This window comes from Camelus bactrianus, chromosome 18 (genome assembly GCF_048773025.1).
Source record: "Camelus bactrianus isolate YW-2024 breed Bactrian camel chromosome 18, ASM4877302v1, whole genome shotgun sequence".
Taxonomy (NCBI): domain Eukaryota; kingdom Metazoa; phylum Chordata; class Mammalia; order Artiodactyla; family Camelidae; genus Camelus; species Camelus bactrianus.
This window is the reverse complement of record NC_133556.1, coordinates 8,356,254-8,379,996: the sequence shown is the minus strand read 5'-3', so window position 1 is coordinate 8,379,996 and position 23,743 is coordinate 8,356,254. Positions and strand designations below refer to the sequence as shown.

General features: G+C 55.7%; 1 protein-coding gene across 4 annotated transcripts in view; it reads left to right on the top strand.

Annotated features, from left to right (window-relative positions):
- The window catches only part of MLXIPL (MLX interacting protein like), a 31,004-nt gene extending 7,356 nt beyond the window's left edge, over window positions 1-23,648 (top strand). Inside the window, exons 2-19 of one of the 4 annotated variants that reach the window (XM_074345916.1) lie at window positions 5,847-6,912; window positions 10,492-10,577; window positions 10,738-10,844; window positions 13,837-13,919; window positions 14,083-14,172; window positions 14,464-14,508; window positions 14,985-15,186; window positions 15,311-15,391; window positions 18,272-18,441; window positions 19,827-20,373; window positions 20,619-20,686; window positions 20,762-20,912; window positions 21,069-21,181; window positions 21,271-21,390; window positions 21,565-21,692; window positions 21,774-21,897; window positions 22,531-22,660; window positions 22,918-23,648. In XM_074345916.1, the coding sequence (XP_074202017.1) occupies window positions 6,535-6,912; window positions 10,492-10,577; window positions 10,738-10,844; window positions 13,837-13,919; window positions 14,083-14,172; window positions 14,464-14,508; window positions 14,985-15,186; window positions 15,311-15,391; window positions 18,272-18,441; window positions 19,827-20,373; window positions 20,619-20,686; window positions 20,762-20,912; window positions 21,069-21,181; window positions 21,271-21,390; window positions 21,565-21,692; window positions 21,774-21,897; window positions 22,531-22,660; window positions 22,918-23,036 (2,742 nt within the window). In that variant the 5' untranslated portion in view covers window positions 5,847-6,534 and the 3' untranslated portion in view covers window positions 23,037-23,648. Of the gene's footprint in view, window positions 1-5,632; window positions 6,913-10,491; window positions 10,578-10,737; window positions 10,845-13,836; window positions 13,920-14,082; window positions 14,173-14,463; window positions 14,509-14,984; window positions 15,187-15,310; window positions 15,392-18,271; window positions 18,442-19,826; window positions 20,374-20,618; window positions 20,687-20,761; window positions 20,913-21,068; window positions 21,182-21,270; window positions 21,391-21,564; window positions 21,693-21,773; window positions 21,898-22,530; window positions 22,661-22,917 lie in introns of those variants that run through there. The other 3 variants (XM_074345915.1, XM_074345914.1, XM_074345917.1) reach the window with 3 other exon arrangements.
- The last annotated feature ends 95 nt before the right edge of the window (window positions 23,649-23,743 follow it).

The following is a 23,743-nucleotide window of genomic DNA, read 5'->3' as shown; positions in this document are numbered from 1 at the left end:
CCCTCCACATATTCCCAGAGATCCCAGGGCCTGGCCTGGTTTTTCTGGGACCACATGGGGAAGCCCAGGCTGACCCTCGGGCTGCTCTCCTTGGAAGTCTTCCTGTCCACCCTCAGTGCCCTGAGCGCCCACTGACACCCTGCAACCTGTCTGCTCTCACCTGTCTGCTCCTTCCTCCAGGTGCTCCTTCTTCCTCTCTTAGGCAGCACCCCAGCTCAGCCTACCTGGAGCAGGAGCTCATGGGAGACTGTCTGATGTGGTGTCAGCCCTGGGTTCAAATCTCAGCCCTGCCACCTACCATCTGTAAGCATCCGAGCCAATCATGCTATAAGACAGGGACATTAGTCCTTGCCTTGCCCTGCTCTCAGGAAAATGAGATAATGAACTTGAGGCCACTCTGGCAAATGTACATGAGTGTAAGCTGTGCTGTCTATCAGCGCTCTCTAACCACCTGCAGCCCATTTAAGTGGGCAAAGGGCCCATTTTTATTTTCAATCTGCCATGGATGTATAAGCATGCAAAATACAATAAAAAACAAATTACTAGAAAAATTAAATTTAAAAAAACAGACAAATTAAAAGCCTAGCTTTTTATTATTACATTCAACAGATACCAGATTACTCTATTAAATTGATATAAATGTTTCTAAATAGTCACAATTTATGTATTTCTCTTATCACGGACTAGTAAGGAGATCCAGGACCTGGCAGAGGCCCATGGGGCATGCTTTGAGTGGCACTGGTGTAGATGCCTCAGTGCCCACTGGAGTCAGATCAGGGGCAAGGCCAGGAGGTGGCTGCCGGGAGCACAGTTCTGTGTGGGCTGCTGGCTCCTGCTCTCACCCAGCTGAATGACTTGCCACTCTGGTTCCCCAGCCTCTGCCTTTGCCCCTGCTGTTCCCTCCCACAACTCATTCTCCCTTCTCGGCATGTCTGATTCTTGCTTTGTCCTTCGTGGCCCAACTCAAGCACCTCCTCTTCTAGAGAGCTTCGAGACCACTAGGCTTCAAGTCAGCCCTCCCTCCACTCAACTTCTGTAGTCCTGGGCACTGTTTCTGCCCGTCTCTGAGTGGCTGATGGGCGTGCCTCATTCTCCCATGCTGAGCTGCTTGGAGGCAGGAGGCAGGTTATAAGTATCTGAGAATCACCCCCATTCACTCACCCCTGGCTTAGCAGAGGGCCTGATACCATCAGGCAGTTAATATGTCTGCTGGATGGGCAGATGAGTAGGTATTTAGGTAGGAGGGTGGATAAAGAGATGGAAGCTTCAGTAGATGTATAGATGGAAGAACAAATGGACAGCTATAGACAGATTGACTGGTAGGAGCTGGATGGATGAATGGATGGATGGATGGATGGACAGACTGACAGATTATGAATGGATAGACAGACATATGAGTGGATTGGTAGGTGGACAGTCTGACTTAGGGGATGGATGGACAAGTAGATAAATGACTAGGTGCACACATACAAGCACAGGTAGATGAATGGATGGGTGGGCAGATATCTGGATAAGCACTTGATTTCTACTCTGTTGTGCTTCCTCTTCTGCCTCTCCTCCTCCTTTCCCTTCTCCTCCACTCTCACACACAGAGAATCTCAGAGCACAAAGACAAGTGGTTCTCAATCCAAATCAGAGGAAGTCTACGTGGGATTTTGTTTGACTTGGTATTTTCACAATTTAAACATGTACAAACAATATAGCTTTTACATGTAGTATCAGTAAACATAAATATAGAAGCAGAAAGTCTATAAGCATAAGGTGTGCTTCTTGCAAAGGGAAATGATTTTTTTTCGTTCCTCATAGGATGAGACCCATATTTTTTGATAGAACTATTGGGTGCTTCTGATATGAAAAGTCATCTAGTCCAACTTCCTCACTTTAATGTAGTCATATTTATCAATTTTTCCTTCATGGTTTGTTCACCCATTTTACAGATGCAGAAACTGAGACCCAGATAGGGGAAATGACTTCCTAACTTGCCACCAGTTAGAGACACAGCTAAGACGCCTCTTTCTCACTAGCCCCTATTTCCTCAACTCATTCAACCATCTCTCCCCATTGCCAAATCCTCCTCTGGGCCTGATGCACCATCTCCCTCCCCCCTCCCCCTCGATGCCCAATCCACCCCCAGCCAACGCAGGCTTCAGCGAGGCTTGCATGTGCACATTCAAACTTAGTCTTGCTTTAAAAAAAAACTTTAAAATCTAACATACATAGAAAAGTTGTACACATCCCAAATATCCAGCTCAGTGAATATTCACAGTGAACACACCCATGTGATCCGAACCCAGATAAAAAGACAAAATGCTAGCAGCTCCTTCTTGATCCCTTCTAGTCACCCCCAGGCTAAACACAGCCCTGACTCCTAACACCAGATATTAGCCGTTTTGGAACTTCATATAAATGAAACCTTACAGCATACACACTTCTGTGTCAAGATACTTTTGCTGAACATATTGTCAGTGAGCATCGTCCATATGGTTGCCTTGGTTGTAGAGTGTTTGTCTCATCTCTGTGTTAATATTCTGTAGTGTTTCTGCGCTGTGATGTATTAATCTGTTTGCCTGTCAATAAACATTTGAGTGGTTTCCAATATTGAACTAATAAGAATAATGCTGCCCTCAGTCCATGTACATGTACATGTCTTTCAGCACACATAGGCACACGTTTCTGTGGAATTGCTGGGTCATAAGGTACGTGGATGTTCAGCTCTGGAAGATACTGACAAATGGTTTTCCCAAATGATTGTGCCAAGTCACACAGCAGTGGTGGCAGTAGGTGAAGTTCTGTTCACGCCACATCCTCACAAACACTTGCTAGTCCTTTTGGTTTGAGAAGGTAGGTACTTGTGGGGCAGGCTTGCATCAGATTGCCTGGGTTTGAATTTCATTCTCTTTTTACCTTGTGACCATTGGCAAAGCCTGTTTCCTTGTCTACAAAATGGATTGAAAGTCATAGGGCTGTTAGGAAGATTCCATAGACCAAGTAGGTTAGGCTCCATAGACATTAGCTATTTATAGTTAATTCTCACAACAACCCTCTGAATTACTTCCCCTCCCAGAGCCTCAGTTTCCCCTTCTGTAAAATGGCAATAAAAATATGAACACACCCACAAACACACACAGTGGAGAGGATTACCAGTTAGTGAAATAATATATAAAAGTGCCTACTTTTTTTTTTTACTGAGATATAACATACTTATTATCAGATTTACCCTTTTTCAGTGGCTTTTAGTACATTCGCAAAGTTGTACAACATCACCACTAATTCTAGAACATTCTCATCTCTGCAAAAAGAAACCCTGTACCCTCTGTAGTCTTTCTCCATTCCCACACACCCAGCTGTTTCCAACCCCTGGCAGCTGCTAATCTACTTTCCATCTCTATGGATATTAAAAGTGTCAAATCTTTGCTTTTCTATATTTTTTAGCTTTTGCAAAAGTGAAATACCTAGCACTGGGACAGACTCAAAACGCACTTAGTAAATGTTATCTATGTGTGTGATGTGGATGGAAGGGTAGATAGGCTGATAGATGGATTGTTAGAGCACACTTAGTAGACAAATACAATGTTAACTCGTTCATACAACAAATACTCAACTGCACATTTGCACTTGAGAGGAAAATGGTGTAAGGAGAGAAGATGTGATTCTTACTTTTGGGGAATTTGCCATCTAGTGGAAAAGAGAGGTTTGTGCACGGGAACGCAGTGCCAAATGAAATTAGAGTTGTCTCTGAACAAGGGTTGTGGGAACTCGGGGAAGATGTTGGAGGTGGAGGTGGCACTTCTGGGATGGGTGAGCTTTCCTGACGTTGAAAGGCAGCCTGGGGGAGGAATCCTGACAACGAAGGCTGGGAGACAGAGAGGGTTTGGTGTCAGGCAGGACCCCTAGGACGGCCACGTCTTCACACCCATTAGGACCTCATCTAGCACCTCACAGCCATGAACAAGACTTGTCTCTAGCAAAAGGTTATAAACACTGGGTGATAGAGGCTGAATGGGAAAGGAGCAAAGGGGTGAGCTGGGCTAGCTTACACAGTCGGCAATGTCATCTAAGCAAGGGCACCCTGAGCTGGCTATGCCCTCAGTCTCTAAGGGCGGCAGCCTCATGGAGGAAGGAGCCTGTACTTCTGAGTCAGACCTGGTGTTGCCTTTTCTTAGCTCAGGACCTTGAGCAATACTTCCTTCTCTGAGCTGGATTCTTCAACCGTAAAATGGAAGTAATACCACTTACTTCAGTAGGGTTAGAGATGATGGTTCAAAAGTGTTGGACACAGTATGTGGCATGAGGAATGCCCGGTCCCTTAAATGGCCACACAGATAGGTTGAGGGAAGACGGGCAGGCAGATGAAGCATGCATTCAAGGCCTCAGCAAGGTGGGGCATTAAAACATTTTAAATTTACTAATTGATACACATATTTTTTAAATTGAAGGTGTCATCGTGAGAGAAATCAGAATTTGTGGACTTCCTTTTATTTATTGTACAGTGTTGTGCTGTTTTGTTTTGAATTGCATGTGGAGGAGTTATCTTTTGAGTGCTCAGGCCTCCAAAGGTATTATTAGGCCCCGAGGAGGGCAGAACTGGGATGCAGCTGCTGTGGAGGGCCACTGATGGCTGGGGAAAGCTAGGGGCACAGAGTGAGGGAGAGAACAGCCCTCAAGCAGTAGCCTCTTGAATCACAGAAGAAAACTCTCAGGTTTTCTCCTAGGGACAGGAGGCTGGAGGAGCATGGGAGGGTGAGCTGGAGTGCTCATGGCAGGGACTTGGAACCAAGGGTGGTTAAAGTTCCAGGATGCTGAGAAATCACTGAATTCAACTTCCCTATTTTATAGGTAGAGAGACAGATCCCCAGTAAGACAGAGATTTGCCCAGGGTCATCAACTGATTGGTGGCAGAGCAAGGATCAATTCAGGTGTCTACTTAAGCCAGGGCCTCTGAAGCTAGGAGGCCCCAAGGGAGAGGATGCTCTGCTTCCCATCCCTGCCCCCCACAGTGCATTCCCCAAGTCCCTGGGTGCCCAGTGTGGGGGTTCAGAGACTAGGACACAGTTCTGCCTCAGAACCCACAGGCCAGGGGAGAAGTCAGACAGGCACATAAGGGACAATTCACTGTGCCAAAATTACCAGAAGGGCCACTTAGGGATGGCCCTCTCTCCAGAAGGGGCAGGCTGAGGTGGGACCTCCAGAATTTCGTAGAGATGGGCAGGGAGAATGTACCCCCTGCAGAGAGCAGCAGGGAGTAAGTGGAGGAGGGCAACTGGGGCTCCTGGGAACGTGATGTGACTCTTTGGCAGGGACAGAGGGAACCTGTCCAAGGGACGTGGTGGGTGGAAGGGCTGGCCTATGACCAGCCTGGATCATCATTTCAGCACCTCAGGCAGTCCCAGGGGCCCTCCAGGCACTGCCATTTGATTGTGGGAGCTATGTGACCCTACCATGGGCTGAAAGAAAGTACATGTGGGGACCAATTCCAAGCTTCTAGCCCCCAGCTGACCACCTGCTCCCCTTCCTCTCCTGTGACCAAATGTAGGCCACACCCTCTGTAAAGCCAAGGGAGGTTAGCATTTGCCTCCAGCCCTCATTTGTTTGGAAGTTTGGAAGATAGCCCTGGGTGGGAAGGGATATCCCTGGGCGGGGGCCGGGGGGTGGGGGGAGTCTGGGATTCTTCTAGACTAGGCTTTCTGGCTGTCCCTCTGTAGATATTTGGGTCTGTTTCCTCTCCTGTAGACTCTGGTGCCCCCTCTAAGGTGGAGCAAGAACCTTATGTCTGAGGATTGTTAAAGGTGCCAGCAAGGTGACAGGTGTGAATGCCTCAGACCAAACAGCCCAGTTTGTGTCCTCAGGGTGAGAAGAGAGCCTTCAAAAACAGGAACATAAACTGAACCTCAGGGTTGGTGAGACGAGGAACCCAGAGCAGATGGCCAGAGGATGTCCAGAGGAGGATGACCAAGGCACTGCCTTGCCAGAGATGACCATCCGTCACCACTGGTGCCGACCCCCGGTGGGTGGGGCAGGATTCACTCTCGTGTACCATCCGGGGCCTCTGTGCAGGTGCAGTGATGATTATAATGGTAACTGGGGGTATTGAGACCTTCCTGTGGGTCAGGCCACGTGAGGTTTCTGAGAGGTTGTTGCGTCCAGCTGTGTGGAGGACTGAGAAGGAGGGAACGTGAGCCAGGAGATCAGAGAAGGCAGGGGTCAGTAGCTAGGTGAGGGGTTTCACAGGAGGGTGCCCTGGGAACAGGAATGCCCGGCATTGAGGCGCTTTCTGGGCTTTCTGGCTCAGGAGTGACTCTTCTTGAGACCCCTTTTGGGTGAAGTAGGGGCCGTTCCACCAAGAGTCCAAGTGGTAACAGCATAAGGAAAGACGAGAGGGGAGACAGGGACCTCCTCCTCTTCCAAACTCCAGACCCGCGGGAGATCCGACCAGGTGCTCTCACACCTGGCGTATTGATTATGCTGATTTAAGTACGCCCAGTCCGCGCCCGCGCCCCAAGGCCCCGCCCACTCGAGTGACCTGTGGGCGGGGCTATGCTAATGAGCCGGTCTGGCCACACGGGCGGCGAGGGCTGCTGCACAGAGCCCAGGCGAGGCTGCGGCGGCGGCGGCGATGGCCAGGGCCGGGGCGCTGGCGGGTCTGGTGGCGGGCTTGCAGAGCCCGCGAGTCGTCTCCAGCCCGGATTCGGACTCAGACACAGACTCGGAAGACCCGAGTACGCGGCGCAGCGCGGGCGGGCTACTCCGCTCGCAGGTCATCCACAGCGGTCACTTCATGGTGTCGTCGCCGCACAGCGACTCGCTGACCCGCCGGCGAGACCAGGAGGGGTCCCTGGGAGTCACCGACTTCGGGCCGCGCAGCATCGACCCCACACTCACCCGCCTCTTCGAGTGCATGAGCCTGGCCTACAGGTGAGGGCGGCTCCGGGGCCGACGGCCTCGGTCCTTCATGGCGGGACCACGCGCTGGGGCCCCGGACACCCTACTCGGCCCCAAACCTTGGTCTCCGACTGCTCTTGGAGATCCAGCCACATCCTGGATACCCTCCCTCCCTGAAGCCCGGAGTGTCCTCTGACCCCAGCCCAGCCCACTGGTCCCCGACAAGCTTGCGCACCTCTTGGTTTCCATTCCTCACCACTGTGACTCTTTCTCCAGGGAGCGGACCTTCTGCCCTCCACCTCGACCTCCGTAGGCCCACCGCAGGCCTCTTTTCCCGGTCCTGACCCCTGTGTCCCCAAATAAATGCCAGGGAATCCCTTGCGCTCCCAGGACCTTAGGCCGTCCTAACATCCCCACCCCCTTTCCGGAGGCCACTCCACCCGACCACCTGCAGCCCTCCACTCCCAATGCAGTAGCCCCAGCTCAGACCCACGCTATTCCTGCACCCTCTCGATACTCCTAACCCCTGCAATTGTCCCAGTTCATAGCCAGCGTCGACTGAAACCCAGTTTCTCGCCCAGCCTGCACCCCTCAATTCTTAGGACACCTGTTTTTGACCTACTAGGTCCAGGGTGGCGAGAGTAGTGTGCCCCGGGCGACCCAGAGGGACACAGCTCGCAGTTTCCCAGCAGTGGCCCGGCAGAGGGTGCTGCAGACCGCGCGGGGTTGGTTCCCCGGACGCCTGGGCTCGCCTACCCCCGTCGATGAGCGAGGCTGAGTGTCTAACGCTGCCTGGGACCCCTGCTTGGCGCGTTGCAGAGCACGCCGGCCACGCCCGCCCCAGCTCCACGCCTGTGTCCCCAGGGAGGGCGCGAACTGGGGTCCTGGCTCAGTGCCCTGGAGCAAAGTTCCCTGGAACGGAGGGGCCAGGATAAATTATCAACTGAAAACCGCTGGGAAGAAAGGGAGATCAGCCGGCCTTGATCTTTTCTCTGCAAATATTCCTCTTCCTCTGCAGCGCCTCCTCTTCTGAGAACCGCTGGCTACAGACTCGGCACTTACCTCTCGAACTGGGAGCAGGAGCTGGGGTGGGGATTGCGGGGGAGTGTTGCCCACCCACTACAGCCGCTGCCCAGCCGCGACCCTATTGGCTGGAGGCTTTGTAACCTTGGCCCACAAGCTCTGGCCCCAGGCCCAGGTCATGTTGCAATCTGATCGTCCAGAGTGCCAGACTGGCTTGGAAAGTTCAAATTCCCATCCCTTTCCTCCCTCCCCTCCTCGGACATCACGAGACTTCCTGGGACAGGACATCTAAGGTCATGGTACACCAGATGTGGGCACCCCTGCCCCCCCAGGGTCCCCCCTTTCCCATCCACTCCCAATTTAAGCTTCCTCCTTTATACTACATACTGCTCTACCTAGACTGCCTCATGCCCACCCCCCATCCCAGACCCTGGGGGCCAAAAGGAGGGAGTCGGGGGAGGTGGCAAGGTAGGGGGGAGGTGGCAAGGTAGGGGACAGAGCACACTCCAAGAACTTCCTGCACTAGGAGGCTGACTGGAAGCTGATGTGACCCCTGTCAGGGATAGTTGGGGTACAGAGGGCTGGGCTTTCTCCCTAAACACCCAGCATATTCTATCTCTATGGCCTGCCTTGGGTGGGGGCCTAACTCCAGGGATGGAAGTGGCTCAGTACCAGAGGAGCCTTTGGTTTCCCCATTTGGTAGAGGGAAAAAACTGAGGCTCAGACTACGACAGTGTTTTAGTCTAAAATCCCCTAATTATAGGGGTTCCTTGGAGGGGAGAGGATTACAGAAGTCAAGGTGTCCCAAGAGAGTAAGTGGATGGTAAGGGACAGCAAGGCAAGGGGTCCAGAGGTGCTAGGAGGAATGGGCCAGCTTGACCCAGAGGACAACCTGCAGATGTCTGGCCAGCTTGCACCCTTAGCAGGGCTGTATGGACGGAGAGAGGACCACTCCACTGGGAGAAGGCCCATGTTCCATGGTTCTGTGGGTGGAAGCCTCAGGGAGGCAGGTTCTGGAAGCTCCAAGAAGACATTTGTTCATGGTCAGAGCTGGCTTGTTACGGAAGAAATGGCCTCAGGGATGGGGGTCAGCAAGCAGGACCCTGTCAGGGAGACTATAAGGCAATTTCCACAAGGTAGATATGTGTGTATGCATGTGGAGGGTAGTTCTGAGTTTTCCCCATCCCATCCCCAAGATTCCAAGAATTTCTCTTAGTCATAAGAAGCCCTTGAACCCTGGGCACAGGCTTTTTGCTCCAGGCTGGGCCCACTCCTCCCACCCCAGCCAACAGGCCCAGAACAGACCAAATCCTTTCCTCTGGGCTTGATTGTCACCGTCTCACCTCCCCCAGCCCTGCCTGGCCACAAACACTATAACCCCAGCAGGGAAATGAAGGAGGGAGGGAAGGCAGCCTGGGTTGGGGCTCTGGGTATCAGAGTGGGCTGGGAGGTTGCTGGGATACAGGCTGGGGCAGCAAACTCATGAGTCCCCCCACGTGCCACAAAACAAGCTGGTCCAGCAGGTATCAGGTGCCCCCCACCTTATCTCCCTGCTAGACAGATGGTGTTTATCTAACTTAGGAGGAAGGGGGCCAGCCAGCGGGCCTGGGTGCTTGGGCCATGTACTCTATTTGGGTAATGAGGCCTGGTGTGCCCTGGTGTGGCTGTTCTCACCACTCCCCATCCCACCCCACCCCACCCCACCCCAAAGCAAACACAGGAGCTTGGCGACCAGAGAGGAGAGGGGACTTAGTGACCTGTGCACTCAAGGGGCTGCAGGAGTCAGACTGCCACCCACCACCCCTCACTCCCAGGATAAGAGAGTGGCCCCTGGATGAGAGAGCCTGACATTCTAAAAGACTAAGTCTTGGGGCCTCAGCCTTCCATGTGAGCAAAGGTTGGAGAAGGTGGGCCCGAGGAGAATTCTATAAAACCTCAGTTTGTGGACTAAGGGGAGGGAGGGACCAGCAGGGGTCTAAGACCCTGAACATCTTGACCTCCTAGGTCAGCTCCCTGGGAGTGGCAGACTTGGCCTGAGCCCAGCAGGACCCTGAGAGTCAAGTCCCTCACTTGATAGGGCCCTTCCATCTCATGGATTTGATAGACTACTAGGGTTACGGTTAGGGTCAGGGTTAGGGTCAAGGTGCCCGCTGCCCATCACTCCACCATCCTAGCTGCCTTCCTTTGGGTCCTGGTGGCTGTCATCTTGCACACACCCCTAGGAAGGGACACATCATCCAGCTCAGTCCAGATTGTCATCCTGGGATTCTGAGCTGCCCAGACAGCAAAAGGGCAGTGAAAAGGCAGTGGCTGGCTGCTTGGGGGCTGTCCCTGGTGAAGAGGCTCCCTCTCTACCCAGAAAAACCTTACCTCTCCCCTGGGCCTAAGGGGGCCAGTGGAGAAAAAGCCACGGGGCCTGAGTGAGTCTCCACCATATGACCTTAGGCACGTCCCCTTCCCTTCCTGACCCTCAGTTTCCTTCAGTAAGAAACGGGCGAGACCCTTCTTAGTCAGCCTAGGAGACAGATGCCTGTGAGGCCACTGAGCTTTGTTGTTATGAGGACTGAGCTGATCAACAAGTTTCAACAGGTCTCGCCAGAGAACGCTAAAGCCCCTGGTGCTGACCTGGAGGAGTGTTTTAAAGGCCTGCCTCTCAGGGTCGCTATTTCAGGCAGGTTAGAATGAAGGGCAAAATTTGGGGAGGGGGGGCCTTAAATTGCCCACCATAGATAAGTGCCTGGTGCATGGGAAGAGAGTGGAGCCAGCCCCTGCAGAAGCTCCCTTCAACCTGCCCCTTTCTCCACACCCCCTAACCCAGCCCTCTCCCTCTCACAGTGGCAAGCTGGTTTCTCCCAAGTGGAAGAATTTCAAAGGTCTCAAGCTGCTGTGTCGGGACAAGATCCGTCTCAACAACGCCATCTGGAGGGCCTGGTATATCCAGTGTGAGTGGGAACCACGGGCCCAGCAGGAGGGCTGGCGCGGGGACTGCCCCAGAAAGCCCCAGGGCCCTCAGGGCCCCCAGGGCCAGCCCCGGCAGAGTGCTGGGGGGGAGATTAGGTCCCCAGCACCAGGACCTCTCAACAGCTTTTGACCGCCAGAGGGTTTGGGGGGATGTGCCCCAGAGGGCCCTCTCCACTGTGAAGTTGGGCACAGCAGGGGTCATCCCTTGAAAGAACTAAGGGGGGCTGAGATTTGGGGAGCAGTTCCAGGCCCTTTCTTCATCCCATTCGTGTCGTCAGGTGCCTCAAATGCAAGGGTAGAAAGAGGCATTCAACTCTATCTGGGCCAGTCGCAAATGGGGAAACTGCATGGGTCTCTACCAGCCTTCCACTGAAGTCCTTACTGAACATCCATCAGGTGCCCCCACAGGGAGATGTGGGGGGAGGAGCCAAGAGAGGCCACGTGGTAGAGTGGAAGGGACTCTAGACTTGGAGTCACCCAGAGCTGGTTTCCCACTCTGCCTCTGCCCTTGCTGGCTGTGTGACTGCAGGCAAGTTGCCCAACCTCTCTAAATCCATTTTCTCACCTATAAAATGAGGCCAAGAGTCCTAACTTTCATGGCTGGCATGGGGATAACGGGTATGAACAGGCCTGGCACAAAGTTGGTGCTTAATAAATGATAGTTGAATCTAATGTACCCCTGAGGAGGTCATGGTCATTCATTGGGGATATGAGACCCACCCACCCCCCAATTGTGGCAGGGCAGCAGAGACTGAGACACCACAGACCAGTTGGTCCTGTGCTGGGACCTTGTCCAACTCAGTAAGGTCCTGCTGCAGGAACAAAGTCTGCCTGAGCTGGGAACACACAGTCCAGGAGGGACCACACATGGTATTCCCTGTACTAGCCCCACTGGATTCTATTCAAGCAGAGAAAAGGAGTAGGTTTTTTTGTTTGTTTTGTTGGTTGCTTTCTATTCATCTATGTGTCTAGTACTTTCATAAATCATCTATTTAAGGCTTCCTAGCAACCCTGGGAGATAGATATTATTATCCCCATTTTATGGATGAGCAAGTGAGGCCCAGAGGAGGTGAGTGACTTGTTCAGGGTCACTGAGCATAAAAGCAGCAGAGCTGTGGCTGGGAGTCTAGGGCTCTCCAACTCAGCCTAGCACTCCTTCCAGCTGGCTGGCTTCCAGAATGCTCAGGATGGGCCCTGCCCAAACCAGGAAGTTGATAGGCTGGGGGGAGCGGGTGTCTCTACCCACCACAGCCTCCCACCCTGCCGAGGTTTCACCCTCTACCCTTCCCCCCAAAGCTGGATGAAATGTAAACCCTTCTCTTCAAAAGGAATTTTTGATGCCACCTGGGGTCCTCACCCAGATTGTCAATCAAGTTAATAGAAGGACCCCTGGTTCTGAGTCAGACAGAGGAGGGGATGAATCAAGTTCTAGCACACCCTAGCTCTGTGACCTTGGGAAGGCCCCTAGCCTCTCCCAGCTGAAGCGTGCTCATCTGTAAAGTGGGAGCAATAAGAGGTCCTACTGCTGAGGTTTGCTGTGAGTTTGCAGCGAGATAGAGGATCCATATCTCAGCACAGGGCCTGATACACACAAGGGCTCCCTGAAGGTGAGTTATTACTATTATTGTGATATTAGCAACAGCACACAGCAGGCCAATGACAAATGTCAGGACTCTGTCTCCCTGAGCACGGATGGTTTGAAGTTGGGCTTCAGGAAAGCGGCAGGAGTGGGGGCTGCTGGAGGGCTGCCTGGCTCATCCCTCTTGCACCTGCCACCCCTTGGTAGGCTGCTGGCCCGCACTGCACATTAGGAAGAATTGGCTTGGCCGCCAGAGGAAGATGGGCTGCAGAATGTGAGGCTGGAGTCAGGGAGGTCTGAGTGAGAAATGACACCAGGCAAGAGAATGATAGTGAGACTATGGAGGGGAGGGGACAGTGGAAGAAATGTCACACATCCTTAGGATTAAGACGGTTAGTCCATGGATTAGACCAGAACGCTGGGAGATGGTGGGGAGTTGTGGGATTGGTGGTCCAGCGGAGGCACAGGCTTGGGAGTGACGTTCCCACACATCTGAGAGCGATGTTTTGGGACATCCTAGTGGAGGTTCCCCAGGCAGCTGGAAAGGAGCAGAAGAGAGAGATTGGGGGAGTGGGCCTTGCAGAAGGGCCAGTGAAAAGTGGTCAGGGAGGCAGGAGAACAGAGGGAAGGTTCCTGGGGCTTAGGGAGGAAGGGGGTGCCTGCAGCTAAGGTCTAGGAGGATGGGACCAGGGAGGGCCAGGGCCTTGAGTTCAGGAGCTGGGTCAGTGAGGTGGGCTTGGGGGCAGAGGCTGAGTTACAGGAGGTGAAGACTGGGAGGTGCAGAAGTAGAGGTGAGTGACAGCTCTTCCAGAGTTTAGGAGGAAAGCAAAGGGGAGCCAGGAAGAAGGTTAGCTTGGGGAGCAAAGGAAGGGAAAGTTTTGGGAGGTAAAGGAGAGCCTAAATTTTGTTTATAGGCCAAAAAAGAGCCTGGGGAGAGATCAGGATTGGAGATAGGGAAGGGAGTGGAGGAGGCAGAGAAAGGGCGCAGGCAGGTGGCCTGAAGTGGACCAGGGGTGGTTCTCTGAGATGGGTTTGGGCAGTGCCAAGGAGCCTGAGGCAGGGGACCAGGGATCTGGTCCCCTGGCCTGCCAGTCTGACCAGGACCTTTTGGCAAAGTTCACTCCCTGTGGCCCCATAATCCCATTTAGCAAGCATTGTTTGCACACCTACTAGGCTCCCAAGGGAGGCAGAGGGGCTGTGGAAGGCTCATTTCACAGGGTCTCATAGAGGAGGGAGATCTGGGAGAGCAAACAGGAAGGCTTCCTGGAGGAGGTGGCACTTAATCTGAGCAGCAAAGGCCAGGCAGGATTTCAAAGTGTGGCACTTGAGTCCCAATGCCCTGGGAGTGGGAGATGAGGGTGCTGGGCATCCCTGACCTGCCCCCCTTCTCTCAGATGTGGAGCGGAGGAAGAGCCCCGTGTGTGGCTTCGTGACCCCCCTGCAGGGGCCTGAGGCTGATGAGCACCGGAAACCGGAGGTAGCTGAGACCACTGGACCGATCACACGCCGCCCTACAAAGCCCAGCCCCTCTCGCCCATCACTCCTCGTGCTGAGTGGGAGGGGCTGGCCCAGAGGGAGACCGGGTGAGGGTGGGGTCAATGCTGCCCCTCACGCTGAGTCTCCTTCCCTGCTGTCCCCAGGCCGTCGTCTTGGAGGGCAATTACTGGAAGCGGCGCATCGAGGTGGTGATGCGCGAGTACCACAAGTGGCGCATCTACTATAAGAAGAGGGTCGGTGTGGGGACCCTTCCCCTGCCGCTGCCGCCCACCGTTTCTCTTGCTCAAGCCCTGAGGGGCTTCGCCTCCACTCCGACCCCCGCCCTCCATTGACCCAGGCTGACAGCGCCACCGCGTGGCCACAGGGCCTCCTCGCAGCCTCCTTACCTCCCAGGGCGGAAAAGCCTCCGAGGGGAAATAAGGGATCCGGTTGATCTGGGGAGCTTGCGAGTGGAGGACGCCTTGGCGGGGAGTGATGGAGGAGGGGGCAAGGGATCCAGTGTCCACCTCTGTGTGTTCCTGCAGCTCCGTAAGTCCAGCAGGGAAGGGGATCTCCAGGCCCCAAAGCAGGTAGGTGCTCCCTGGACCCAAAGAATGGACGCTTCCCTCTGGGTGGGCAGGGCAGGGACGGGTGTGAGGGTGGGAGGTGAGAGAAGTGGGCTGGCCGCTGTCCTCTGGTTGATTAGTTGAGCTCTTCTCCCCTTGGGAAGGGAAGCCTTGGAGCACAGTGGTGGGGAGACCCCAAGCCTTCTGGTTGACTAAGTGATGGGGAGGCATGGGGGAAGAGAGGGCTGTAAGAACTGGGATCCCAGGCAGAGAGGCCAGTGGGGTGACCCAAGCCTTCTAGGCAGCAAACTGGGTCCACCGGAGAGAGGAGAGGAGGGGCTGTGTGCAGAGAGGCCCTCTTGGGGGCTGACTACTTCATCCCTCATGCAGGGGGACGATATGGAAAAGCCAGGGCCAGTGGGAGACCCCTGTGTCTCCAGGCTGGGAGGGAGTAGGGCAGTGGAGCCCTCTTGGGGCTGCTGATGGCTCTGTCTCCCCAGGCGGAAGGAGGGTGGCATCCACCGGAGCGATGGTGCGAGCAGCTCTTCACCAGTGTGGTGCCTGTGCTGCTGGGGGGCCCAGAGGAGGAGCCTGGTGGGCGGCAGGTTCTGGATCTCGATTGCTTTCTCTCCGACATCTCCGACACGCTCTTCACCATGACCCAGCCCAGCCCCACGCCCCTGCAGCTGCCCCCAGAGGACGGTGAGGGCCTGCACCAGGGAAGGGAGACCTGTGGGAATCCAGGCAGTCAAGGGAGGATGGCCGGGGATGGGTGGCACCACTCCACCTCGCCTGATGCCCCTGATGTCACCGCTGCCCTCTCCAGCCTATGTTGGTAATGCTGACATGATCCAGCCAGACCTGACGCCTCTGCAGCCCAGCCTGGATGACTTCATGGAGATCTCAGGTGGGGCAGGCCCCTTCCCCTGGGTGGGTGGATGGGCAAGATCAGTAGGAGGAAAACCCCAGGAGGACTGAGACCTCAGGCCGGTCCCAGGCCCCTCTGGGAGGGCGGATGGTCTGGCTGATTTCTGAGAGATATTCCTGGTTTCCCTTTTTCTGACCTTGGGATGCAGCTGGTGTGGCTTCAGGTGAGAGCAAGGCCAGACAGGGTACCTGGCAGGGGACAGGGAACCGGGAACATTGAAGCTCCAGGCTCAGGGGCGCTCCCAGGAAAGCAGTAGATGTTGGGCCCTCAGGGGAGAGAGAGACTTTGATTTCTTTGGGTCTATTTATTAGTATTTATATAACTCATTAAAAAAAACTATTTGCTAAAGAACGTTTCAAGCGTACACACAGGTAGGGAGAGAGAGGAGTTCCAGGAACCTCACCCACTTCTCTCCTATGTTATTTTTAGGAAAATCCCGGGAATCATACCTTATGGAGCGTTCTTTAAAGTAGTCCATTTCCCTGCCTCCCTCTCCTGGCCACCAGTCACTGGTTTCTCGTGTCCCTTCAGAGCTATCATATCTGTATAGTACACGTGGACAAATATCTTTTTGTTTTCGTAACAGCCCGTTTCCCATGTTGCTTTCTTCACTTAGCTGTAGATCTTGGAGACGCCCTTGATATTCACACACTTAGGGGACTCCAGAGCCAGACTCGGGCCAGACAAGGAGGTTTAGCCTGTCTCAGCCTAGGTTGGGGGCAGAAAGGGGGTTCCTGAGATAAAGGCTTAGTTTTGTTGACCCCTCCAGTCCTTCCCCACAGGGTCCTGGGCCTGTCAGTTAAGAGGTAGAGGCCTATGGGGCGGGGACTAGGGAATGAGGAACCACCCCCATCCCTGCCTCAGCCCTGGGCGGGGGTGGGGGCTGCAGGGACAGAAGTGTTGATGGCAGTGCCCTGGGAGCAGACCAGCCTGGGAGGGCAGCAGCCCCGTCTGGGCACACAGACTCCTGCCACAGGTAGGAGCCCAGTGGCCCCCACGTGGGGCTCTGGGCAAAACCTGACCGACTGGGGCTAAGAAGCAACTTCGCGCAGTCTGGTGTGGCTGCTGGAGAGGGAGCCCGAGAGGGCAGCCCACGGGCAGGGGTGTGGGGCACACACGGGAGGTGGCCAGCATGGTCTGCTCAAGCACTCCATGACCTGGGAGAGCAGGGAGCACCAGTGCCACCAGGGCTGCTGCTGTGTCCCTAAGAGCTCCTCACTTGAGAAGGGACCCAGTGAGGGGGCCATAACTCTCTGGAGGGAGGGGGCTTGGTGAGGTGGGCGCAGTGAGGGGGAGAGGCTTGGTGAGCCACACTCAGGGAAGCAAGGGGTAGGAGAGGGGCTCAGCCAGGGGATGGCAGGTCAGTGGTGGGGAACAGGCTAGGGCTAGGAAGTGACTTCTCCCAAGGTGGGATGGGGACAAGCTATGGTGAGGGGATGGTGGTGACTCAGGGTTGAGCCAGGCGTGCTGTGAGCCCGCCGATTCTGGGGAGCGGGCGGCAGCAGTGAGGAGGGCACTGCTCCGTGGCCCTGAGCATCCTGAGGCCAGGCCTGAAGGGGCTTAGGGACAAGGCCCGTGGTCCCTGGGGGCTAGGGGTGGAGCTTCAGTGACTGCTTACCCTCTGCCACCTAGTCCTTCTATTGAAGTGGGGCAGGAGGACAGCAAGATCCCTTCTGCCCTTGTGGCCAAGAAAAACACAGACACACACAGACATGGGCACAGGCAGATATGACACACTGAGCACCTCACACCAGGGCACGAGCACAGACTCAGACAGAGCTACAGTCAGTGGGACAGACACACCGGGAGGTAGACAGACAAGTGCTGCGTGAGACTGACACAGAGGCGGCTGCTCCAGAGTCACATAAGAGGCACAAACAAGACCCTGTCAGGCTCAAGGTTTTATCCCGTCTTATCCCACTCCTGGGTTTCCTTGGGGCCCCTGAGAGAAAGGCCTGGCCAGCTCTCTCCCCTGGGGGGTTAGGGCCTACCCAAGGCCGGTGGAGTCATGTCTGACCAGACCGGGAGGCCTTGGTAGCTGCTGCAGACAGAAGGCTGGTCAGGGTCAGAGAAAGGTGCCCGGAAGGGAGCTGGTGGGCGGGCTGCGCCCAGGCCCGGGATGTGGTTAGGCCACAGGCAGCTGCTTCCCAAAACCAGAATAGCCTGGGGCTTACACAACCTGCACCTCAAACAATCTGGCGGCTCCCTCCCTGCCAGCTCTTCCAGGCCTTCCAGCACCCTCCCAATTCCTGCCTCCACTCTGAGCTCACCCTCTGGCCCCTGTTCTGACCCCTGCTCTGATCCCCCTTAGCCCTTCCACCGCACTCCTGGGCTCTACCCTTCTAGCCCTACCTGTTGACCTTCCAGCAAACCCAATTTGTCCCAGACCCACTGACCTTCTGACCCCTCTCACCCCTAACTCACTCCTTGAACTCCTGTCACCCCCATGCCCTTCCCCATCCCAGACATCCTCCCCTTGGACCCCACCCTTTCCCTCCCTGGCACGCTCTAGTCCCCACCCCCTCTGGTAACAGAAGCAGACAAGACCTGGGGTGCCCAGGCCTAGGGATGGGGAAGGGGACACCTCAGGAGCCAAGTGTGGGGCTCGGTGGGAGGGCTGCTTCCTGGGGTCCTGCCGACACCCTCGTGCAGTGCCCCCTGTCTCCCACTCAGGCCCATCCCACCCGAGCCTTGGCTGCTGCTTCCCCTGAGTGAGACAGAAACTCTCCCAGTTTCACAATCTCCTGTGGAAGGCCCCTCTCCTGCGCCGGCCCCCACCCCACCGCCAGCCCAGCCTGGGGACAGGGCCGGCCCACTGCTGAGCCTTAATGGCTAATGCCCTTTGTATCTGAATTACAGATTTCTTCACCAACTACCGCCCCCCACAGACGCCTACACCTTCAAACTTCCCAGAGCCCCCCAGCTTCGGCCCTATGGCTGACCCTGTCCTCAGCAGTGGGATCCTGGGCTCGGAGGTACCCCCTGCCTCCTCGGGCATGACCCACCTCTCCGGGCATAACCGCCTGCAGGTGAGCTCACCCCACCCCAGCCAGTCCTGCCCAGCTCACCTGCCCACACCCAGGAGGTATTCAGGGCCCTTCCTGAGTATGCTTGGTGGACCCAAGAGAGACTGGAGGGGGAGAAAGACCCTCATGAAGCAGAAGTGACAAGATGGTTGTGGGAGGGAGGCCAAGGACAGAGGAGGATGGAGTAGGGCACTACCTAGGGCTGGGCTGCTTGTGGAGGGCTTCCTGGAAGAGGGGGGAGTTCTGGGCCTCAGTGAATGAGTTGGGTTTGGGCAGAAAAGACCAGCAGAGGGCAAGCCAGATGGGAGGAGAAGCATGAACGGAAGTCCAGAGGCAGAAGCTGAGCATGTGTGCTTAGGAAGCAGTGAATCTACCATTTTGGCTCAGGAACTCCCAGGCCCAATTCAGAGGTTGCCCCCCCAATGCTAGACTAGATGACTTTTCCATTCATCATTTGACTTTTCAGGCACTATTGCAGCTCACTGTTTGAGAGGTCTCTCCTTGACTAGACAGTGAGCTCCTTGCTGGAAGGGCTATGCTTTGCTGACCACTGCATCTTCTATACTTAGCACAGTTCAAGCTCATTAACAGCACTGGGTAAATGGTTGCCCAATGATTGAGCAAGTAGTGAATGAATGTGTAGATGGATGGGTGTGTTGGTGGAGAGATAAATGGGTCATAGATGGAGGTAGATGTTTACATGGCTGGTGTATATATAGGTAAGTGAGTGGTTGGTTGGATGGATGAGCTGGTGGATGGATTGAAAAATGAATAGTTTGGCGGGGAGGGTATAGCTCAGTGGTAGTGTGCATGCTTAGCATGCATGAGGTCCTGGGTTCAATCCACAGTACCTTAAGTAAAAATAAATAAACCTAATTACACCCCACCCCAAAATGAATAGTTTGGTAGATTAATGAATGGGCTGGTGGATGGATATGTGGCTGATGAATATACAGATGGTGGAATAATGGATGGATTATAGTTGGGTTGGTGGGTAAATGAAGGGAGAACAGATGGTTGGATGGATTGATGAATGGGCTCAGTACCTGGTGGGCTGGTGGAAAAACAGGTAGATGAGCCAGGTCACAGATGAGAGAATAAATAGGTAGATGAATGGATGGAGAATGGTGGTTGGTTGGAGTAATAAATTATTTGGTGAATGAATGGGTGGGCAGGAAGATTGATGCTCTTTCTCATGGCCAATTTGTGCATGTGTTCTACTCCCTCCCCTCAGTAGATTATAATTTCCCTGGTGTGTGTGTGTCAGAGGGCAAGGATCATTTCCCCTGTCTCTCCCAGTGCTCAGTCCAGAGCTCAGCCAACGGAAGAGGCTCCCCGGGAGGCCTCAAAGTTCAGCTTTCTCCCCTGCTCTCTGTCCCCCCAACCAGGCTCGAAGCAGTTGCCCTGGCCCCCTGGACTCCAGTGCCTTCCTGAGTTCTGATTTCCTCCTTCCTGAAGACCCCAAGCCCAAGCTCCCACCCCCTCCCCAACTCCCACCCCTCCTCCAATACCCTAGCCCTGCCAAGGAGCTTGGCTTGGAGCCCTGTGCCCCGCCGCACTTCCCTCCCATGGCTCTGCCCCCTGCTCTGCTTCAGGAAGAGCCTCTCTTCTCTCCCAGATTCTCTTTCCCTACAGTCCCTCCTGCCTCAAGAGTGTCCCCAGTGTCTGGTCCCACAGCCTTCCCACCCACCCCACAGCCTGGCCCGGTCCCTGCCCCGGCCCCCTTCCCCATAGACCTTCTACCCTCAGGGTGTTCAGACCCCCCGTTTGGGCCTCACTTCATACCGCCTCAAGGCGCACGGCCCAGAGTCAAGCCCCCCACCCCATCCCCTAGGGGGCAGAAGCCCAGTACCCCCACCTTGGCCCCTGCCACTGCCAGCCCCACTGCCACTGCCGGGGGCCACAACCCTTGCCTCACACAGCTGCTCACAGCAGGTGAGTTGGGGGGAGCAGGGTTGATGACAGAGGGGGGACATAGAGACCAGATGTGGAAATGGGGAGCCTGTGGGAGCAGAAGGTGAAGCTAAGGGGCCGGCTCAGCTAGGGGGAAGGGTGGCAAGGAATTAGGGACCTGAGCCCTGAACCCCAAAGGAGTGTGGGCTATTAGGAGGGGAAGGATGGGGTCTTGGGAGGTGACGGGGTTGGGGCTCCAGCAGCCTCACATTTCTGCCTGTGCACAGCCAAGCCTGAGCAAGCCCTGGAACCACCACTTGTGTCCAGCGCCCTCCTCCGGCCTCCAGGGTCCCCGGTAAGACAGCAGGCACTGGGAGGTGGAGGTGAGCCCCTCGGCTTCACCCTGACTCTCCGCCCTTCTCCACCCCAGCAGGAGACAGTCCCTGAATTCCCCTGCACCTTCTTTTCCCCGACCCCTGCCCCTACACCACCCGGGCCACCTCCGGGCCCGGCCACACTGGCCCCTCCCAGGCCCCTGATTGTTCCCAAAGTGGAGCGGCTTTCACCCCCAGCATCCAGCGGTAAAGAGGGGTTGCAGGGACTGGGGGACTGTACTGGGTGGAGGGAGGAGAAGGAAGAAGAGGGTACTACGTCTGGGACCAGGATGAGAGGGTCAGGGCAATGGAACCCTCTCCCCTGTGTCAGTCCGTCTGTGGGTCTGTCTGTCCCTGGCACAGGTGGTGAGCGGCGGCTGTCTGGGGAGCTCAACTCCCTGCCGGGCCCGGGGACTCTGAGGATCCGCACCTCTCCCCCTCAACCCATCCTAAGCCAGGGCCGTCCAGACAACAAGGTGGCACCATTTCCCACCCTAAGATCTGTTTGCTCCCCTCGGGCCCTCCTGCACTCCCTCCTAGGCTCACCCTGCTGTCTGTCCCCCAGATGGAAAACCGGCGCATCACGCACATCTCTGCAGAGCAGAAGCGGCGCTTCAATATCAAGCTGGGATTTGACACGCTGCATGGGTTGGTGAGCACACTGAGCACCCAGCCCAACATCAAGGTGAGTCCCCAGCCCAGGCTGGCACCCCAGAGCCACAGGGACCCCTTTGTGGATCCCTGCTGCAAGACTAAGCCCTGAGTCCTCCACACACCCGGCTGCCTCCTCCATCCCAGTGCCTCAGGGAGTCCCAGGGTGGGGGTCCTCCAGCACCTGAGCCCACCTGTGCTGCCACAGATGAGCAAAGCCACCACACTGCAGAAGACGGCCGAGTACATCGCCATGCTGCAGCAGGAACGTGCGGCCAAGCAGGAGGAGGCCCAGCAGCTCCGGGACCAGATCGAGGAACTCAACGCTGCCATTAAGTAGGTGTTGGGGCGGGGGGCCTGCAGACGCCGGGCAAGGGGGGCCTGGCTCCTCACCCTTGATGCACCCGGTGGTCTCAGCTTGTGCCAGCAGCAGCTGCCTGCTACAGGGGTGCCCATCACACACCAGCGGTTCGACCAAATGCGAGACATGTTTGATGACTATGTCCGGACCCGCACGCTGCATAACTGGAAATTCTGGGTAGTATCCTTGCTTGGCCAGCTGCAGGGTGAACACTGCAGCCAGATCAGACTGTGCCTGATGCAGGCTCAGCTCCCCAGGCCAGGCAGCATCTCAAAGCTGCTCCCAGGGGAAGGGGCTCCAGTTCCACCCCCTCCTTCTAGGCCCTCGGCATCTTGGTCAGCCGTGTTGCCCAGTGATGGGCTGGGAGTAGAGGGAAACTGAGGGGGAGCCCCTGAGTGGGGGAACCACAGCCTCCCCCTCAGAAAGTCCCAGGGGCAGTTTGGGAGAACCTAAATTCTGAGTAACATGATTGGGGCGGGCCCTCGGGAAGACATTGAATCTCTCACTCCCCTACCTGGTCAAGCCCTTGCCTGAGCTGGGGCAGGAAGCCCAGGGATGGGGGATAGTCTAGCCCAGGGATGGGGGATAGTCTAGCCCAGAAGAAGGGCCATGGAGGAGCTGGGGGAGGGGGCTGAGAGCCAGAGAGCTAGGCAGGCCTTGGTAGGATGGGAGGGCGGGTATAGTGGGGTCTTTGGGGTTTAAGGCTGGATAGTGGCCAGACCCTTCCCCCGGTTTGGGCAGATGTCAGGGCTACGTGTGAAGTGGGTGAGGGTACCAGCTGGATAATAGGCCTGCTCCTTGACCTGGGCCCAGTTCAGCATCCTCATCCGGCCTCTGTTCGAGTCCTTCAACGGGATGGTGTCCACAGCAAGCCTGCAGAGCCTCCGCCAGACCTCACTGGCCTGGCTGGACCAGTACTGCTCCCTGCCTGCTCTCCGGCCAAGTACGTGAGCCACCTGCCTACCCAGGAGCTGTCCAGGCCTCAGGGCAGGGTGTCCCACCTTACTCCAACCCTAGGTCCAGCCTGTCTTCAATCTAGCCTAGGGTTTTGGCCATCCCACTGTGCCCCCGGATGGGCTACCAGGATACCTGCAGATGGAGGTCTAGGAGGGGCTAACAGTTTTGCTCCCTTTGTCTTCAGCATCCAAGGGTAGGCCCTGACCCCAGAAAGTGTCTCTCCCCCTCTCTCTCTTTCCCCAGCTGTTTTGAATTCCCTACGCCAGCTGAGTACATCTACCAGCATCCTGACGGACCCAGACTGTATACCCGAGCAAGCCACACGGGCAGTCACAGAGGGCACCATTGGCAAATCTTTATAGTGCTGGCCAGACCCTCCGCTCACTCAGCTGCCCTGGGCACTTCCCTCTGTCCCAGGTCCTGGTGGTCAAGAAGGGTTTCTTCTGACCTCCTGGAAGCCAGGAAGAACTGGCTGTGACCTGGGGGACTCATCCTCCCTATTTGGACTTCCATTTTCTGGTCTGCTAATTGGGGATGGGGACGCTTCAACCGGAAGATGATCCCAAGGCCTTAGCAGCTGTGGTGCTTGGGGCCTAAGCTGGCAACTCAGGGAGTTTGAAGGAGGGAAGGGGACATTCCTGTTTCCTTGTCACTCCTACCTGGCCCCCTACAGGCAGGGCTCAGGCCTCTATTTCTGAGCAGGGAAGCCAAAAAAGAGGTTCCTTCTCTTTGCTCCTCCACTGGTAGCCTGATGGGGTTGCATGAAGGCGACCCTGGGTGAGGCCAGGCAGGTCTGATCCTGGGAGAGAGCAGAGCAGGGCATGGCCAAACCAGGGCAGGCATCTGGTGTGTGTGTGTGTGTGTGTGTGTGTGTGTGTGTGTGTGTGTGTGTGTGTGTGTGTGTGTGTATGCATGTGTGTGGATTTTGTAAAGAGTTCTTGACCAATACAAATAAAAACTGTTGGGGACTGTCAGCGTGTCTCACTCTGGGATGGAGAGAGAGTGGTTGGCAGTGGGAGGTGGCCTTGTAGGGGCCTCACAGGCCATGAGAAGACCTCAGCTTGTCCTC